The 21,597-nt window shown below is 39.3% G+C and overlaps 1 protein-coding gene and 1 non-coding gene across 3 annotated transcripts in view; both read right to left on the reverse strand.

Annotated features, from left to right (window-relative positions):
• Positions 1 to 21,597, reverse strand: part of GADL1 (glutamate decarboxylase like 1) — a 164,831-nt gene that overhangs the window by 59,673 nt on the left and 83,561 nt on the right. For both annotated transcript variants that reach the window (XM_078072720.1, XM_036084207.2), the window contains 2 exons: positions 18,037 to 18,236; positions 8,598 to 8,649 (listed from right to left, as the gene is read on the reverse strand). In XM_078072720.1, the coding sequence (XP_077928846.1) occupies positions 8,598 to 8,649; positions 18,037 to 18,236 (252 nt within the window). The remainder of the gene's footprint in view (positions 1 to 8,597; positions 8,650 to 18,036; positions 18,237 to 21,597) is intronic.
• On the reverse strand, positions 1,431 to 1,537 carry LOC118530659 (U6 spliceosomal RNA). The gene has a single exon (XR_004914750.1). It is a non-coding gene; the product is annotated as a U6 spliceosomal RNA (small nuclear RNA).

The raw sequence follows: 21,597 nt of genomic DNA on the forward strand, positions 1-21,597 counted from the left end.
GGAGAGAGAAGTTATTTAGGAAAGATTATAGGTCATGCCTACCCACTCAGTAGCTTCCTCATTTGATTCTTAGCAGTGACAGTATTTGAAATAAATTCCATTTTTCCACACAAACACAGTTTGTAGGTAATAACCAATGTTATAATAGTTCTCAGGAGCCATCAGAATTATACTCCAGTATCACTATAAATTTTCCAAGTATTTCAGAAAGATGAAACAGCTATCATCTTATATCTTAAAATCAAGACCAGTACTATATAGAGTTCTGATTCTAGTGGATTTTAAATCACAAGTGAATGCCCAGAAACATTTCCAGCTCAATAAGATAAGTCCTTTAACCTTTGAAATTTGGAACGAGCTTATTGGATGTGACAAAAAAAAGAAAAAAAAGAAAAGAAAAAGAGCCAAAAATCTTCAAAATACAGAGTAGTTCAAAATGGAGTACTATTTAATTCAACTCAATTTCTGCAAACATTTATCATGAGACTACAATAGTCTATATACAAATTCACACAATTTATACTTGGATTTCTGATATAATTGATTTGCTTTCTCTAGGAAAGAAATGTACTGGCCTTCGAAATTCTTTACTCATTTAATGTGAATAAATCTTTTCAAAAAAGTAACTATGGTTGATTAGAAAGTAGAAGAAAATATAGTTATTATCTGTCATTGGGTTTTAGGGATTCATGTCTTTATATCAATAACGATTTTCTTCCAGATACCATTTATGTTAGTTATCAATTTACTGTCGCTCCGCTCAAATCCACACTTTGTATCCTATCAAAATGGAAGTGGACTCTATCAATATTTCTCCTTGCCATCTGGTCCAATCTTAGACTTTATCAGCAGAGGGTGCTGGAGGGACACTGAGAAGGAAGAGGTATCTCTTCCGGGTTCTGGTGTGCTAACCTCATGGATCTCCTCCAGTGTGTGTGGCTTTTTCAGCAGCACTGTTTCCCAGCCACAAGTGGACCCCCTGTAGCTTCCCCCAGGGCCACCCCCTCAGATGGCTTCACAGCAGACTGATAGGTGCCCTAAATGGCTTTTTCTAGCACACTGCCCTCAAGTGGTGCCAGCAAGGCACCTTGCTTCAGATGGCTTTTCTGGCCGCCCTGTGTGTAGCTTGAGTGCGTTTCAAGACGTATCTCTGAAAATGACTTCCTCTAGCATTCCGGAAGATGGATTCCTGGCAAAACCCAGTAGCGGGACATCTCCGTGAATTCTCTGCCATCCACTGAGCCACACTGTGCCCTCTCCAACTACGACCGGATCTCAGCCCTGGGAGGGAGTGCCCTCTTCCCCCGGTGCTCTATCCCAGTTCTAGGAGTGGTGGCTGTTTTCTACATTTGCTATTTCTGTATTTTTTAGGGTTCTCTTTTTCCCTTATGAGGCAATCCCCTGTTAATAATTCTTCTTCTTCTTTTTTTTTTAATATGAAATGCCTTACAAATTTGTGTGTTATCCTTGCACAGGGGTGATGCTAATTGTCTCTGTATCATTCCAATTTCAGGATATGTGCTGCTGAAGCAAACACAATAATTCTTTATACTGCACTTTCCCCACTTCAAATTACTGTGCAGTTTTTGTCTTCTTATTCGACCCTGACTAATACATTACTAATACATACTCATTACTTTTCATTTGCATGGCAACATCATAAATCATTTTGCAGTAGTTTTTACTTGCTACTGTATCTGCTCTGTATTTCATAAGTTAGGACCTAGACCTTTTAAATCACCTTTTAAATTTGTTTTCTTTAGTTTCTGTTTTGATATTTTTGAAGTGACATATCTATGATTCCTTTTGCCCAGTCTCTTTGAGAATGGTGTGGCTTCAGGTCTGTGGCATTTGAAAACTGGTGAAGTCCTTTTGTTTTTTTGTTTTTTAGGATTTTATTTATTTATTTGACAGAGAGAGAGAGAGCACAAGCAGGGGGAGCAGCAGAGGGAGAGGGAGAAGCAGGCTTCCCGCTGAGCAGGGAGCCCAACGAGGGGTTCCATCCCAGGACCCTGGGATCATGACCTGAGCCACCCAGGCAACCCAGTGCAGTCCTTTTGACATGTCATCTGATTGGAGGAAATTTGATCTCCCATTTGGTAGAATACCTTTACTGTCATTATTTCCAAAATTATTAAGATTTGGAAAAAATATCCCTTTGAATATTCACAAGGAACATATTTGAGTTTTCCCTGTCTCTTTGCCTGTGTAGCTTGCATTTGATACAGGGACTTTCTTCAAGAAACTTCAAAGCACTAATGAGTATTTTCAGAGTAGAACTGCTCACATGCCATTTCATTCCCCCTGTATAGGAAAGCCTGACCTCTCGGGTGTCTTAGGAACACTTTAGTCTATGTACTCTAAATCACAAAATTGAGAAGGTATAAGAAGAAATCCAAGTGTCTAGAGAAGACAAATGATAGTGAAGGGTACAAAAACACCTGTAGCCATGAAAGCATTGTCACAATCTTTAAAAATTCATGGAAAAGTATAGATGTGTCACTAAAGAAAAGATGGACACATTCTATCCTGGTTTTCAAAGAGAAAAAAAACCAGATATAGTCTAAGAAATAAAGCAGGTAACTTTGATGTCAATTCCAGCAAGTATTATTGAGCAAACGATATGAGACCCCTTGGGGAAATACATCAAAGGTCACCAAGATGTAGCTGGCATTCTCTAAAACCGAGTCACATTAAAAGAAATTCATCTCCTTTGCTTACAACATCTTTAGATCACAAAAAATAATAATAATAAAAGACAAAGCTAGCACTAGGCATTTTAATAAGTAGAAATGCAGAATCTGGCAGGTAGAGTGAAATAATAAGTATAGAATGGAGAAAGGGGGCTTGGTGGATTTTAACTGACTTCAAGCTTTTCGATTTTAAATATCTGATTAGACTACTAAAAAATTTCAAAGGCAGCATGAGTAGCACAAAAAGCCTGGGTTTTGCAGTCACATGGATGTGGTTTGTATCCCAACTTCACCAGGTTTTTGCTTGGACAAGTGTTGAAGCTTTAATCTTCGGCTTCCTAATCTATGAAACGGAGATCATATTGTCTACCCCACAGAGGTGGTTTGATGAGCAGAGATTATTTCCAATATTTACCACTGTATCTGGCATACAGCAGGCTCTCTATTAGCTCAGTGACTATTATCTGGAGCTATTTTGGTAGAAAGAGATGTCCTTTTCAAGTGGATGAATAGCCCCATTAAAATCTGTACTAGGTGAGACACATCACTATTTTTGCATACAGTATTTGGGGGGGAATGTTAAAGAATTATAGCCTACCCATGGAAAGGTAACTGAAATGTTCAATTCAATAAGCAGGATTTTCTGTGTTCTAGATACTGGACCAGACACTGCGATTAGAAAAATGGCTTACACTGTATGCTTATCTCTGGGAACTCGGCGACTAGTAATGGAAATAGGTATAGGCAATTAAACTGCAATGGAATGAGAATTACAAAAGAAGAATTTTCTCATAATACAAGAAACATTTCTGGCAACAGGAACAGTGCATGTGTAAAAGCCCATATATTCAGGGGCACGGCAAGAACTTGGAATGAATAGAGGACAAGGTGAACTGAAAAGAAGAGAAGATGGACATGGGAATGAGAGCCACTTCACGAAGGGCTTCCTCATCTGCCATGCTTGGGAGTTTGGGCTTGATTCTAGAGGCAATGTGGAATCATGGGAGAGTTTCCATCTAGGGAGCAGATTTCATTTTAGGAAGGCCACAGTGTGGCTGCCGTGGGGAGATGCACTGGAGAGGCATCTGAGACTGGAAGGGGATGAGTTACAAGACAGGGCAAACCTGAGGAGTGATAGGAGCCTGAACTGAGGCAGTGGCTTCAGGAGTGGAGGAAAGTGCCCAAGATACATTTAAGAGAAGGGGAAGGGAGATAGTGAAGACAACATGAAGATTTTTGTTTGGATCATAGTTCTAATGACCAAAAGAAGAATACAGAATTTGGGAAAAGAGAATGGCTACACTTCAGCTTTAGAAATGTTGAATTTGAGGGGCGTCTGGGTGGCACAGTTGGTTGAGTGTCCGAATCTTGGTTTCGGCTCAGGTCATGATCTCAGGGTCGTGAGATGGAGCCCCATGTCAGGCCGCCCTAAGCATGGAGTCTGCTTGAGATTCTCTCTCCCTCTGCCCTTCCCCCACCTCTAAAATAAATGATAAAAAAAAGAAAAAAATACTGAATTTGAGGTTCCTGTGGGAGTCTAACTGAAAATTTCAGGACATACCTATGTACAAAGGACTAGAGTTTAGGAGACAAGACAAGGATAGAGACATTAGTGAAGCCAATGATACCAAAGTTCTAGAAATGGATTAAACATGTCAGGGGGAGTATGTAGACACAATGAAGAACTAAAGGCAGAAGCGAGGAAAGTAATACTTAATGGGCTACACAGATGAAGAGACCTCCTTCACATAGAGACTGAGAAGAAGAAGTCACATGGAAAGGAGAAAAACTGGGCGAGAAATTCAAAGAAACCAAAACAGAAGAGCATTTCAAGAGGGAGGGAGTGGATAATGGTGTAAAATGCTATAGAAGTCCAAGAAGATGAAGATTTAAGAATATGCATTGGGTTTTGCAATTAGGAGGGTGCTGTGATCTAATAAAACTAGATAAAAAGATAACTATAAATTGCAATATGCTTGATACACATGAATAGTAGGGGTCAATAAGTAATAGAACATGAATAATTAGAGCTCCAGGGAAGAGGACTAGGCTGTGAATTATCTGACACAGGAAGTGTTCAGGAAGAGGTTGACTTCCTGTTATGGTTACTGTCAAGAGAGGTTTCCTGCCTTGAGCAGGAAGGTGACTAGATGTCCTTGAAGATCCTTGATAACCTGGCAAGTCTATGAAACCTAAATAACTCTTCCTAATGTAGAACTCAGGAAGAGAAAACAAAAACTTGAATAATTAAGACTCTCCCGAGAGATCAAAATAAAATATGTGAATGATAGTATACAAATAATATACCTCTAGGAAAACATCTGTTAGATCTTAGTTCCCACACAGAAAAACAGAGAGATGATATTCAGGGCCCTATGAATAATGCAGAATTCATTTGAAATGATAACTTTCAATCATCTTCAAGAAGATATGCATTATTTTTGCTCTTTTCAGGATAAGATACTGTTTTGTTGTGTTCATTTCCTGTTTTCAATATTCCACTTAACATTCTATCTGCTAAAAAGTGAATGAATATATATATTCTTTATATATATAATATAAATAAAATTTTACATGTACAAAAATATAGAAATATATGTATATATAATTATAGACTTTCATTTTTCCTAAACTGAAAGGCTCAGTTTCACAGACTATAATCAAATCTCTCTTAAGTATGCATTAGAATTATATTTAATCAATCCAAAGTAAGCATTGTTAACAAAAAGGATAAATGCCTTGACACTTATATATAAGATTCAAGGTCTAAATTTACATTATTTCTCCAAATGGAGCACAGAGAAGAGAGGCAAATGCAGATCACATACAAAAACTCCTGTAAGTAGGAATTCTGGAGTACCATTGAGAAAGCCACCTTCACTGCTTTGGGGCCATCTGGCTCCCATAGATAAAATATCCAGGACAGAAGGCTGCCTAACGATGAAAACCCACCTTAACTTGCATAACAAGGATGTCAATGTTTGCAATTCCCTAAAGATGATGGTGCGAGTTTCCTCCCTTCATTTTTAAGCTTTTAGGAAGAATATATAAATAACTTCTAAAACAGTTCATCTTTTTTTCATCACTTTTTCTTTCAGCTCTATCAAAAGATTGCAGTTCCAAGGTATACAGCACTTTCCATAAGCACCATGGCTCCCACAGCCAGAGAAATAAAGAAAGCAATTCGGACTTGTAAAAACAGAGGGAAACTCAACCTCAGGGAAATAAAGAAGGCAACTCAAACTCAAGAAAATTTAAAAAGTCACTCAGACTCAAACTCCAGGCAATCCTATAGCTGTTGTTTTACCCCTACATGCTGAAGCGTGCAGCTCTTAAAAATACACACATTTTCGGGGCGCCTGGGTGGCTCAGTTGGTTAAGCGACTGCCTTCGGCTCAGGTCATGATCCTGGAGTCCCGGGATCGAGTCCCGCATCGGGCTCCCTGCTCGGCAGGGAGTCTGCTTCTCCCTCTGACCCTCCTCCCTCTCATGCTCTCTGTCTCTCATTCTCTCTCTCTCAAATAAATAAATAAAATCTTAAAAAAAAAAATACACACGTTTTCTTGGGTAGTCATAATGCCGTTGTCATACCTAACAAAATTATCAGTAATTCCCAACAGCCAGTTTCACTATAGAAATTTCCCAACTATTTCAAAATCTACTTTTTACAATTGTTCAAACTAGGATTCCAATAGCTCCATGTGTTGCATGTGGTTAGTGGGCCTCTTCTGTCTCTTTGAACCCAGAGTGATCATCACTCCCCCCTCCTTAATTTTTCTTCACACCACTGACCTGTTGAAGAAACCAGGTCAGCTGTCCTGCAGAATGTCCTACACTCTAAATTCATCTTTTTCCTTCTTTGGGGTGTTACCAGAAAGTCACTTAAGTATGGATTCTCTTTTTATCTTTGCAAGTTCCTTCATGTCCCTATTTTTCAGGAACTTTGGACTCTTTTGTAGATAGTGGTGGAAGGACCGTCATCATATCTCACCTGGGCCAGCAACAGCATCCCAATTGGTTTAATTTACCCTTTCCTTGGCCTCCCTTTACCTCCTCCCACCCCATTCCTCTCTTCCCAGGCATCTTTAGCATGATCTTTTAAAATGGAATTCAGGGGGTGCCTGGGTGGCTCAGACAGTTAAGCATCCAACTCTTGAGTCTCAGGGTCCTGAGATCAAGGCCCGTGTTGGGCTCCACAGTGGGCATGGAACCTACATAAGATTCTCTCTCTGCCCCTTCTCTCACTCTCTCCCTCTTAAAAAATAAAAAAATTAAAAAAAGAGTTTTAAAATAAATAAATAAATAAATAAAAGAAATTCAGACTCCTGTCTGCATAAAACTTCTCCAATGATTACACTTGGAATAAGAGCCAAAACCAGGACCTACCCGACTCCACCTGCTCTGGTCTTTGCCCACCTCTCCGCCTGCATCACCACTTGCACCCCTGCCCCTTGCCTAATATATCTTCTTCTGGTTCCTCAAACACATAGAACTCTTTTCTTTTTTTTTTTTTTTTTTTTTTTTTTTTTTTTAAGATTTTATTTATTTATTTGAGAGAGCGAGAATGAGAGAGAGAGAGAGCATACGAGAGGGAGGAGGGTCAGAGGGAGAAGCAGACTCCCTGCTGAGCAGGAAGCCCGATGCGGGACTCGATCCAGGGACTCCAGGATCATGACCTGAGCCGAAGGCAGTCGCTTAACCAACTGAGCCACCCAGGCGCCCGTATAGAACTCTTTTCAGCTGGAAGCCCCATAGAACTCTTTTCAGCTGGAAGCCTTTGTAGTTGTTTATTGATCCTATCTAGAACACCTTTCCCTCAGATATCCGCATGGCATGTTGTTTACCATCAATCAGGTCTCACCTCAAAGACAACCTCAGAGGGCCCTACCTGGACACCCCAAATGAAACAGGCCACCCGCCCACCACCCACATCATCATTCCAGCATTCCACCCTTATTTTTATTATAGAACTTGCCACATCTGTAACTCTTTATTTGTATACTAGGTTCTCTCTCATGAACCTGCTTTATTGTTTTCTTAACACATCTCACTACCTGATGTTTGCTAGGTATTAATTTGCTTCTTTACTGCCTGTCACTTGCCATTTGAGGATAAGCACCACCAGAGCGGGGAATTTCCCTGTCTTACACCTGAAGTGCCTAGAACTGTACCTGGCACATAGTAATTGCTCAATAAACCTTGCTGCATAAAAGAATGCCAAAAGTTAGCCAGATTGCTTACATATGAAAAGATTCCCAGGTTGTAATCTCTAGGTGATTTTTACATTAGGTTAAAAATTGCTATATAATATATGCTATAAGAAGATCTAAGAGAACATCCCACACTTCATATTTCTTAAAAATCAGAATTAAATAAAATTCTTCATAATTTCTAACCATATATTTTAGGGAAAAAACCCAGGTTTTTCCCTCTATCTTTGCAACTATTTTGTGTCTTATACATAGCAAACAGTCCAACCACAAAATGACTTATTTTCCCATTGCTCCAAAGCTAATATGCTCTCCTTACTTTATAAAAAGAGAAAACTCTATGCATCATCGTACATTCACTTAATTGATTTTTCATATGCAGGCACCACTATGGCACAGAATATTCACAGTACAATCATCATGCAATTTATATATTTATTCAGTATTATCCTTGGTAATTATTATTGAGCACTTTAATTTTCAATACTTAAAGGCAAGTGTGTTCTTTGCAAATCCAACAAAGGCAAAATACTCACTAATGGAGTAAATTAACATAATGGACTCCATGAATTAAGCTAATGACTTGTTTCTAAGTCTGCAACACAAAAACCAATGAAATATAACAGATTAGAAAATTGCCACCTTCATCACTGTTGACTGACAAAATCACGAGCACAATTCCATAATCACTTACTTCCAGCAATAACTTGAATCCTTCTCTTTTCTTGATTTCTTCTACGAGGTACCTAAAAATGAAAGACACAATAGTATTTATAATCCAGCATCTAACAATTCCATGAACATGAGTGACACACAAAAACACCATTATTTCAAAATGCAGAGACAGGATTAGAAATACAGGCTTAGAAATAAAGAAGGGCAGGGGAAAAGGGATAAACATGAATTTAGACAGATATCCCTGAACCTACTGCAGACCCCTGGGGCCCGAGTAAAAAGATTCATCTTTTGGATGAGGTGACGTTTATCTCTCATATTAGCATCAGACTTTAACCCCAGTATGAAAACCACCTAGACTGGAGATACATCTCTGACCATGTGGGTTTCACATTCATATTCTAGATGGGGATTTAGCACAGTTACTTAAATTACCTAGCTGGCTTTTGGTGTAGAGTCCTACCTGTAAGCTCATTTAAGATCAAGGAAGCTCAACATCGTTTTTTCCAAGGCCAGGACAGAGGGAAAAAGGACTGATCATTAGTATCATGTTAAAAGTAAGTGGGCTGTAGCCACTGACAGAATGTCTAAGAAGTCCTCTCCAGTGTCAGGGAAAAAAAGAACTATCATGCCATAAGCAAAGGGCACGGATACAGGAGATGCAGAATATGACCAAAAAAAGGTGAAAATGACTTTGAGAACATAGAGTAAATCAACATGGACACCTCTTCCCTGGGATTGGTTATTGTCTATATAAAAAGAGGAGCCTTTCGAAATAATTGTCCTTAAAAACTAGTGATTTGATCATGAGACTTGAAAAGTTCATAACCCTTGACCCAGTATTTCAGATTTGGGGGCAAAATGTAAGGAAGTGATCAGGGGCATTGACAAAAATGTACTTGCCAGAATATTTATTGTGATTTTATATGTAACAGGAAAAGAAAAAAACAAACAAAAAACATAACACCCAGGAATGAAGATTGGCTTTGAAAATTATGGTCCATTCTTCATATGGAATTATGGTATAATTATCTGGAAGGGGCACCTAAGTGGCTCAGTTGGTGGAGCATCTGACTTTTGATTATAGCTTAGGTCATGATCTCAGGGTAGCAGGATCAATCCCCGCGCCAGGCTCCTCGCTCAGCACAGAGTCTACTTGAGATCCCTCTCTCTGTGTCTCCCTCTACCCCTCCTCCCTCTAAAGAAGAAAATAAAAATAAATCTTTTTAAAAAAGCAATTATATGGAATATGATCATATCACGAAACCACATATATTAAATTAATATTTAAAGACAACAAAAATGTTTCTTGGGTCTCAATTCCAAGAAAACTGAAATAACACAATCTGCTTTTCTAATCTCATTGTTTCAAAAGAATTAAGTAAAACCATGCATATATGTAATTTTACCTAAATTTATGTGTACACATATGTGCATGTATTTCACACAAAATAACCAGAAACAAGGTTAAAAATCCAGAAATTGGCAAATGGTAAAATAAAATGTATTATAGCAACACAACATAATATGACATACCTATTTAAAAAAAAATGAATTATATCTACTTCAATTAAACCACAGGGATGCTCGTGATGTATTAGCAAGAGATGAAAGCAAGGTACTGAGAAATGTCAATAATATGATTTCTCTTTTTAAGAAATTATCAAAAAGAAAGCAGAAGTAATTCCTATCCCTATATCCATATATATATATATTTTTTTTTTTTTCACAGAATAAAGAATGGAAGGGTACACAATAAATTGTTAGTGTTTACCTGGGGGAGGAACAAACAGAATGCAATGGGGTAGTTACTAATTCTCTTTTTATATTTCTTTGCAAAGTTTCATAGATGTGGTTACTTGTGTACTTTTTGAAAGGGAACTTAGAAAAATGTAAAGCACAAACATAATAGACAGACAGATACAATCTCTATTGGTACAAGGAAAGCTTGTGAACCATACTTTTTTCAGCTTCTCAGACACAAATGTATATAGGAAATCTGTGAACTCCAAAGCAATACTACACTTCATCCTGAGGAAGCCTACACTAATCCTGGACACCACGACGCTATGGAAAAGCTTTGCATCTCCAGAAATCCTGGGACTGATTCTAGAAGATTCTAATTGCACAGCTCATCAACTTTGTGACTCTAGGCAAGTTCCTTAGCTTCCCCAGCCTGCCTCAGTTTCCTCCTGTCTGCAATGGAGATGTGGGACTAGGTGGGTAAAATCCTTCCCTAACAGATGATGACTGTAGGAAACTTACACGAAAGTCTCAATTTAAGCTATTTCTGTCAAACTGGCTAAAACTGCTCCCAAGAGAAAGGTGTCCTAAAACAGAGCTGGATCATTTCAGTTAAAACTCTGCTTTTTGCTAACCATGGGGACCTGGGCTTTGTGTCAGGGCCACTGTCCCCACTGTAGCCACTCTCAGAGCCCAGAGTGTTAACACTCCAACTGAGTTGAGAGTTGATGTGATTTGGGTGAAGGGTTGCTATTATAACCATAATAAGAGGCTCACACGGGAGTCCCCCAACTACGCTCTATGCCAACTCATGTTCATAGGTCTCCCACATAAAAGAGTTCAATTGCCAAATAAATGTGAGCTACGCTAGGCATGCCAATTAGATTACTTTTGTCTACAATTGGAAGGGCACTTGGCTTAATTCATAAGGACATTTACTGAACTGGTCGGATGGTTCAATGCTGTCATCAAGAACCAGGCATTTTCTATCATTTCAAGATGTGTGCCATACTCCATGCATCACGGCCTTCCACGAGTGTCCAAGAAGGAGGAGAGGGGGCTGGAGCAAAAGCATTTCCTCTTCCTTTCTCTCTACTGAGGTAAGAATATTTTCCCCAGAAGCCTTCAAAGAATTCTTCCTCTATCTTCTTGACTGGGGCTGAGTCATATATTTACCCCTAAACTCACTACAGGCAATGGAGATTGGCTTAGACCAATGTTCCCAGCTACACTATTGCCACCTAAATAAAATCAAGGTTCTCTTAGCAAGAAAAAGAGGGAGAATGGTTGTTGGCTGAACAATAAACAGTATCTGCATGTTAAAAATATTAAAAACAAAGTTAAAAAGGTTTCCATATTACAGGCTCCCTCAGGAACACTGTATCTCCGAGAGAGGAATAACAGAGTAGTTAGCCTTTCCAAACATATTTGACCATGGAAACATTTTTTGGAAGAACATTCATTAAGATCTTCTGGAAGTCTATTATCCCACAGAGGGCAGTTTCAGAGATGCTAGTTGGGAGAAGTGCTTCTTCAATAGGGTATCTTCCCCTCTTCTTAAATAAAAGTTTAAGTGAAAGGAATTTGGGGGAAGGAATCCAAATAAGGTTTGAGTCACTTCTGCCTGCATTCATAGGGATGATTTTTTCCTCACAATTTTTCTTTTCAATACATGGAAGCCGACTAAAGATAAAATACATTTCAGGGGAAAAAAAAAAAAAAACCCAACTCTTCTTATCTGATGCAAACCAGAAAAGGATGTACATTGAGTTTGGGGATATAATGCAGGAACCAGAAACCACTTCTACCAAAAGGCATCCAGGTAAATGGGTTCAAAAAATAACAATAGCTTATAATACTCATCAGTGTGCTTCCTGCTAAGCTTAGCAAAAAGAGAGAAGGGAGGGAGAAAAATTACACACTAGCAAGAATTTTCACCAATCCTACCGGGTTAAAAAAAAAAAAAAAACAAACCCATTGTATGAAGATTCTGGCTTGATTTTGAAGCAGACATTAATGATAGTCCTGCTCCCAAACACTTCTCCTTCCTTTGCTTACAAATATGCCTCCAACCCTGAAGACCTTCAATTCTCCTGTTTGTTAAATGATTATGTCTGATGTTTTTGCCTTTAACTTGCCCTTTTGCAGGACGTTCTTTGCTTTCTGGAAGCAGCCTTTCAGTCCCTTTCTCAGCTACTCCAGGGTCTCCCTTGGAACACTCTGGACCAACTTTCTCTCCCAGCCTCATCTCCTCATTTGAAATTGTTTTCTGATGCATGGAGCCTCCCAGAACTCCTGAGAGGTTTCTCCATCTGTTTTCTGTGTGCTCTGCATGTATTAGAACATATCGCATGACTTGTGTGATCCAGCACAGACACCTACATGCTACGGTCTCCTGCAATTGTGATTTTTGAAAAATTACCAATATAAAGAAAAACGAAAACACTGACCCTTCTGTAGCCCTGTAGACTCCCCCCTCTCTCATCACCTAGAGAAATACACTAGCTCAGAAGTGCCATTGAGTATCTGCTCACCTTTTCCATGCTGAAAACAATAAATCCCCCAGTATTCATGCAAGTCAGTGAAATGAATGCCATCTGAGAGATTACAGAGATTGTGTGTCAAGGGACTAGATAAATGATACACTGGAGATCTAATGAAGTAGCCGAATGGGAATTCTTGAGCTGTTTGTTGCTGTTGAAAAGATTTACACACATGACTTTTCTCTGCTTGCTTTAAAAAATTACCTCTGACTGAATATCCATTTAACCCGAGGGCCATAGCGGAGGCCTAGAAGGTGCCCCCAGCAACAGGTAGCCCTGGGCATTGGGAAACATTTTCAACTTTCCTAGACAGATATCAGGGATACACAATCACCTGCCTGGTACCAGTGGTGGTGGTTTTAAATCCCAGCCCTCTGCATTTCAGTTACACTTCATAATCGCATGCTGCTTTAGGTTCCCGATGTCACTGGTTTTCAAACAACCCAAGGAGAAAGCAAGTTTTTAGTCATTAATATTTCTCCAAATAAGAGATCTCTTGGTGATTGGAATGACGAGGGTCAAATGAAAATTAGTAAAGGCCTTAGAGATCTTCCAGGCACTAATTTTTTCCCTTTTTCCTAGATTCTGACAACTCATTAAATAGGAATCTTTGTCCTCTAATGTCTGCTTTTGCTTTCCCAAGGGAAGAGAGAGCAAACTATCTGATCAGGGGGATGGCAGCCCATTGTTCCATCAAACTCCAGTCCTTCAATTTTAAGGTCAACATACAAATTTCAAACTAAGCTCCATTTAGACTCAGGAACATGGAAATATTGTTTCTGTGGAGTCAGAGCAATCTTTCCTGCAATGTCAGGGGGGAAGAGTTACCCAGCCTTCCCAGTATTTGAGAGATCTTGACAGAGGGTCTAGGGAAATGGGTGTCTTGGCTGTATCAGGCTGCTGGTAATCGGTGTGCAGCCCAAATACTAACACAACCCTCATTTGCAGCTTTACTTTGCTAATTCTTATCTACTGAAGGGAATTATACTCCTTGGAACAAAACAACATTAATTCTGAAATTATAGACATTATGCCAGCTAGAGCCTTCTGGACACAGATGAGAATCGTTTTTAAAAGCAGTGGCCTAGGGTCAGTGAGCTTGATGAGAAATGGAGTTTGAACTCTCAAGAGTCAGTGGTTTCTACTGATTACATTGGCTCACTTAAGCAATGGTGTTTCAGAGCGAATATGGACTGGCTAGTGAGAGCCCACTGTTAAATATTTAGGAATTTTGCAAATCACAACTGTTGACAGCTTGCAATTTTACACAATGGGAATATTTACACCATGGGGATTGATAGGCATTACCAACTGCGGTTTTCTTTCTTCCTCCTGAGAGCCAGTTTACTAGGACACTACTGTACATGGGCTCCAACAGAAGAGATCCCAGCTCTAAGAAAAGGTTTCTCCTTTCCTAAAGAGCAGAACCACAAACCAATTAACCAATTTGAAAATATATAAAATCATAAAAATAAAGACTTATGTTGCCAAGTTGATATAATTCTTAATCCTAGAGAAATTTTCTCCAAGTTTATAATTTCATATTCATTCCAAGTGACATGTCTAAAAGGGCTCAGCCAAAAGTAAAATAAAAATAGGGGCACCTGGGAGGCTCAGTCAGTTAAGCGCCTGACTCTAGATTTTGGCTCATGTCACGCTCTCAGGGTTGTGAGACTGAGCCCCACATCAGGCTCTGCACTGGGCAATGAAGCCTGCTTAAAATTCTCTCTCTCCCTTTCCCTCTGCTCCACTCCTCCTGCTCTCTGTGTATGTTTCTCTCTCTCTCTCAGAAAAAAAAAAAAAAAAGGAAAGAAAAGAAAGAAAAAAGAAAAGAAAAAGAAAAGGACTCAGCATTTACTTGGCATTGGGGGTAGGAGAACAGGATGACTTTTGCCCACCCCAGGAAGAGAGGGTTGGATATATGAAAACTGGAAAGTTAAGGCAAAGAAACTATGATGAATAACAGCGTGAAAGAGGAGGATTATTTTTCAAATATTTAGATATAGGTCACAGAGTCTGCAGTGATGCTCGCTGAAATGTTAATTCAATTCAGTTCAACTTGACAAACATTTACAAACAATAAGTGTTTGTTGAATTGAATTGAAGTGTTAACATTTATTCTCCTGTGATATTTCTCTGCAAAAATTAGAAAGTATCCTTAGACTATAAATTAAATTCTACCCTGAGATGAATGTTAACTTTATAACAAATATGATCATCAAATATTTATATCTAGCCTTCTTTCAAGACACCTGTCAATGAATTACTTAGCAGCTTAGACAAAACAATGCAGAGATTCTGCCACACTTAAGTAGTATGAGAAAATACAAAAAAAAAGGAAACAGAGCTTTCTGAACTTCTATTTTAATTGAACAGAAACTATGAATAATTATGGTGGACAGTGTCATTTTTTTTCACCATTGGGTAATTATCTCCCTAATTCTGATGGAGGTACATTAACCCTACTTCTAATAAAAGCATATTCCTCACCTAGTTTCAGCATATTTTCTATAAGAGGAATTGACGTTGCCCAATGCCAAGGGAGGGCATGTGACTCAGCATGACCAGTGAGAGGATCACATTTTCCCTGGCAACAGTGACTGATGACAGATGGACATTTGCCTCATTCAGATATGAAAACTTTCTTTAGGATTGTTGAGAGAGGAGCACACTCTCATTTGGACCTTGAACTTGAACCTGGGATGATAGAGGATAGAGATCTGACACTCCCAGCAGCCATCTTCCTCCATAGGAATAAACCAACATAAAAGAGAGCAACCCTGAAAGATGGAAAAAGATTGAGGCCTGATGATATGGTCTAAGCCCCTAAATGAAGTCATTCCAGAAGTCATCATTATACTAGCTTATAAGGAACATGGGGGTAATAAATTACCTTTCTTTGTTTATAGTATCTTGAATTACGGTTTCTGTTGCTTGCCACCTAAAGAATCCTAAATGGTACAGTATTTATAGATTTTTTAAACTACTTAAGCCATAATCACTAGAATTGCTGACTTTTAGCAATCTTCTAAAAGTCTAAAGCCATCTTTTTACCAGTCCTTATATCCAAGCCATTATGAAAAAGAATAAAGGAGACCTCATTTGAAATGGACTTAGGAAGCCCTGAAGATGGAGCTTTTGTGCCCTACAAACTCGACATCGATTGCAGACCTCAACAGGAAAAGGCATACCTTGCATTTTCCAACAGGAAGAAGCCTATTTGACTACCACAGCAAATGGGAAGAAGACTTTCTCCTTGTCTAGCAAAAGCCCCAGCCAATGAGAAGCCATACTACCAGCCAGTGAGAAGCCATCCCTCTCTGTCTTGTCCAATGGTCTCATGTCTAAAGCAACTCCTCTCAACTTCCCCCTTTCCTCTATATAAGCGAACTCTTCTTTGTTCTCCAGACTTGCTTATGGTTTGCCATAGTTTGAATCTCCTGAACTGCAATTCCTCTGCCATTCCCAAATAAGCCCATTTTGCTGGTAAAAAACTGGCTGTTTCATTTTCAAGGTCAATACCACGTAACTTTGCAGTTCTTCCTGATAAAAGGCCCATTGTATTCCCTGCCTCTTGACATTGAGGTTAGCCATGTGATTTGCTTTGGCCGTTGGAATGCCAGTAGATAGGATACAATCAGGACTTCAACGTCGGCCTGCATAACGGGGCTTGCCTTCTTGGTCTTCTGTCATCTCCATCACAAGAACACACTCTGGCTCACCTGTTAATCCAAGGAAGATACCAAGCATGTGGGGAGTAGACAGGGACCCTCCACCAACCCCTCCAGCCGCCATAGTATGTGATAAAGCCACTCCAGCCCACTTGCAGATGTCTGAGAATAAATAATTGCTGTTTTAAGACACTGAGTTTTCAGACAGTTGTTGCACGGAGCACTCATACAACTCCCAGTCAGGAAAGAGAAAACTGTCTTAAATCTCTAAGGAGAGACTTCAGGATTTTGCAAGTGCAATGTGAACAGGAAGTCTGAACGAGAGAGAATCCAAACCCGAGATCATAGTGGTCAAGCAGGTAAGAATAACCAAAACTCAGATGGCATGTAGCACAGGCCAGGCACTGTTCTAAGTGTTTGACATATATCAATTCATTTAATCCTCATGACAACTATTTGAACGACATAGCATTTTATCTCCATTTTACTGGGATGAAACTGAGGTACAGGGAGGCTCACAAACTTGCCCAAGTCACCTTGCTTGTAAATGCCAGAGCTGGGCTGTGAGTCTAGGTTGTCTGCGAAAAACAGGACGAGGTACAGGGAGTGTGGTTCTCTAGACAGGCACCAGCATGTTCAGTGGTTTGTCACCCGGTGGGATTGAGAGCATTCTGATCCTTCGGGAGAAGCCAAAAATCCAGATTTTTGACAAATCTCCCTATTTTTAAGTATTTTACATCTTTAAATGTTTGTTTGTTTTTTTTTAACACCAAGAAGATTAAGCCTATATAGTTCAGGCTCAAAAAATCACATTTAAAACTAAATCTGGCTGTGGCCTGCCCATGTGCACCCACTGATCCATGCTTAGCAGAAGAGTCTTGTTTGGTGGGCAAGTGTCCACCACCTGTATCTAAAGGCTTTTCTAATGTCTTGGAAAATGGCTTCAAAAGCTTTGTGTCTAATGTTACAATGAGACAAGTAGCCATAGCACTTCCACATTACCTTTACCTTCACGTCTTCCTTCCAGCCCCACATTCTCACAAACCTGCTATTCAGGTCTTTAAAGTCACCGTGATTTGGGCTTGGTGCTCCCTCTGCCTGCACCATTCTTCTCCCCTTTCTTCCCTGGGTCTTAGTTGAATGTCACTTCCTCCAGGGCTTCTGCCAATGCCCCTCAAGAATACTAAGGAACCCTCCTGAGTGCTCCTGGAGCATCATGTACCCACCTTTACCAAAAAGTAGGTTCACTTGTATTTTATCAGCTTTGTCACCTAAGTGTATCTCTTACTGGGCTGGGATCCGGGAGGGTGGGGGTAAGACTGCTCGGTTCACAGTTCCTAACATGTAGTAGGTACTGAGAAAATGGTCATTAGATGAAAAGAGAAATGCACAAAAGAAAGAACATGTATACAGACTTTGCAAATGTTATTTCCATCAAGTCTTTCTGTTATAGATGTACACACACACACGTACACACACATACACACACACAGGCAAGTACCTAGATAAAGCGAGTGCACGATTAACTCTTTCTTCAAGGCCTAATGTGCCCAGGGCCTTCCAAGTCATCCAGAACTTGAACGCATCTGGTCTCCTGCTGCATTGGATAGACTTGTCTCCTGTGTCGTAGCTGACATCATAGAACTTATCCTGCTGGAAGAGGTAAGATGCCTTGGCAGAGTAGCATTTCTTAAGAAGGTCCTTTTGAAAAGAAAGAGAAAAAAAGAAAGAAAGAAAGAAAGAAAGAAAGAAAGAAAGAAAGAAAGAAAGAAAGAAAGGCTGTAAGACTGTCCATCTTTAGCATACACTTGATTTCAAAAACACACACCCACAAACAAAACCTGTAGGATGTTCTACTACTTTGTGCCAAAGCACCTGCTCTCACTCTGACTTCCCTGCATGGGAAGCAATATGTGTATATTAACATTGAGACACAGGTTACCTATTTTGTTTGGGGAAAAAAAACCCTCTGAGTTGAGAATGCCAAGTGCATCTTCACAATCTTATTGATGAGTATTTGGAAGCTTGGAGGTGACCATGTCATCACCTGTACAGTATCAAAGTGGATCAATTTCTCAAGATGAAAAAAAATCTGTCTATAACTCACTCAAGGCTCCATATTGGAAAAAAAAATATCTAACATACTATACATACTTTATATAATTTCATAGGCAAAAAACTAGTCATTTATAGCCCCTTCATGGGCCCCACAATTGTCTCAGCATCTTCATTGCTACAGAATACCTAGTAAAACCCTCTGCTTCCCCAACAGAACCAAACTACCCAAAGTCCCTTAACCACTAGATCATGCCCCATGTGTATCTTTGCTCACACTACTTGCTTGACCTTACCTCTATTTTAATATAATATTTGACACATTCAAAAAATACATGCAGCATATTTACAAGTTCTGAAATTTACTAACACTGAACCTGGTCTTTCCTTGTTATCTAGGTCTGCCCTTCCTTTGGGTCCCATCTCAAGTATACTTTCCCTTCAGCTTCTTTCCTGCCCATCCCATTGGACTCACTTCTTCCTTTTATATTTGGCTGCATTTGCTGACTTTACTCCTTTCTGCCCCTACTCAATATGCAGTCTGCCAAGCAAGTTCTTGAGGGCAGAAATCATTTCCTACTCATGTCTGTATCCATAGAGCTTAACACTGTACTGGGCATAGAATACCCTCCCTCTAGCAATTAGGGTGATGATGCCACTCCCCATATTCCACACGTCCCTCACATTCCCCTGACACGTAGTACGAACAGAAGAAACACAGATATATGAACTTCTCATTTGGAGTATCTTCTAAATCTTAACGATACGAAAGGAAGACACAGAGAAACTCCCCAGTGGTCATAGAGGTCCTAGAAAGTGATCTCTTCTGAACAGAGAAAGTATTCAGTTGACTAATCAACTTGGTACATTCCAAACAAAAGCACGCATTTGCTGTCTTAATAGTAACATTGTCTTGTGTGGACACTAACCTGGATATAATGTGTGCCATTACCAGAAAGCGTGATTTTATGCTATGTAAAAAATTATAGACCATCTATAATCTAATCAAGAACTCCAAAACTACACTCATCCAGGATCCAAAATAAATAGTATAAAAATAATTAAAGGAATACTACTAAGTCTTCAGTCTTGCTCTGATGGATACTGTTGGTAGACACAGGGAAAGAATAGATTGCTCTGATCTGAACATTAAGATATAAAGAGCCCCTTACTCTTTAATCTTTACTTTCATTCTATCATCCATCCTCAGCTCTGATCAAAGCTGCCACCCGTGCATCTCCCTACCCTCAAAGGTCAGACAATTTGGTTATTGTATCCATAGCAACTGCAGCCTGACCATATATTATAACATTAAAAGGCCACTGCATACATTTTAAGGACAGAGCACACACACACACACACACACACACACTCTCTTGTACTTGCATCACAACTATAAATTTAATTTCATCAACCATGAAAGACTCAAAAAAAAAAAATCCTCTAAGCAGATGAACTTTGGACATGTCTTGAGCAAGTTTCAGTGCCTCATGCAAGTGACTGAAAGGGAGAAGAAGCCCATCCATTATCAGGAGACAAATTGCATCATCATAGGCAAATGGAGAAGAGAAGAGCCAAAAAAGCATACAGCACAATGAGTGATTGTCCTCCAGTCATGACACCATTAATTTCATTACACTGAAAAATCCTCCTGCCTTGGGAAAGTTTCATAAAGAAGAGCCAGAGGCTTGGGATTTACTTTATCGAAAATAAATAAATGAAACTTTCACCACAAAGTTCCTACTTTGCATTTTAGTTTGTATCTTTGTATTAAAATGGATGAGATGTCTTTGGTTTTAAGATACACTTCTACTAAGAGAAGATGTTCAGCTCTCCAGAGAAAAGAACATTTTGGAATAAGTAGAGTAAAAGTTAATGTTTTTGAAAACAATTAGTCATTATTGTACCATCAAAGAGAAGCACCCTGTTTATCTTGTTCATCTTTATAATCTTAATGCTAGCAGGACAATAAATACTGGTTATATGATTTCCAGAGACATGGATGTAACGAGAATACCAATTGCTTTATATGGTGATATCTTCTCAAGCAGTTCTCAGGAATTAGTAGATATTGTACTAGCACTCACACAGTGGCAAGTGAAAAAAATGCAATCAAAGTAGCTTAAGCAGAAAGGAGAATTTTTTATAGGTTCATATATTTAACACTCCAACATGGCGAGGTTCAGTTAATTACCCAAGATTGTGTAGCTATTAGGTGGTGGGACTGGGTTTCAAACCAAGGCTGCTGGGATGAAGGGCCTGAACTCTGTATCCATGACACTTCAGTCTTTCTACAGTGAGCCCTTAAATACATGCGGGAGAGAGTACTTCCAGAAATGCTCATTAAGAGTCCTCGGAGAGGCAGGTGAAACGGAAGATAGCCCATCAAGAACACATTGAACTGGAGATCAAAACAACAATCATGCTGCAGACCCTTACTCTGTTCCTATAAATATGACTTCTGTCCTACTAGTGGTGGCATCTTGTCTAGAAAGCATCTTGATATTTTTCTAAATACTTGTGACTCTGGTGATATTTAAGGGCATCACTACAAATACATAATGAACCAGTAGGTGGCATATTTTTCTTGTCGAGATGAGTTAAGCCATTTTTTATTTCCACAGGCTACATCATATTCTGCTATTTCCCAGGAGTCAGTTATTACATGGGCCTCCTTTAAGTCCTCACTCCTTGCCCTCATGTTTTTCAGCTTAGCAAAAGAAAGCTACCCAAAATTCTTCCCATATGGCTCTTTCCATATTCTGTCCCGTATCATCATTATTTACATGCAAGACATTGTCTAAACGCCTTAGGAAATCGGTATATTAATCACCTTTGTACTAAGTAATTCATTGCCAAATTATGTACTGAGGACCTGTTATATAACAAGCACTACGAGAAGCCTGGACATACAACCCCATAGAGGTACTAAGCATCTTGGTTAACATTTGTTGATTGCACAAACTAAATTTAGGCTATCAATAGCAGAGGGGCTTGGTTGTAATCT

The sequence above is a fragment of the Halichoerus grypus genome, chromosome 1, assembly GCF_964656455.1.
Source record: "Halichoerus grypus chromosome 1, mHalGry1.hap1.1, whole genome shotgun sequence".
Classification (NCBI taxonomy): domain Eukaryota; kingdom Metazoa; phylum Chordata; class Mammalia; order Carnivora; family Phocidae; genus Halichoerus; species Halichoerus grypus.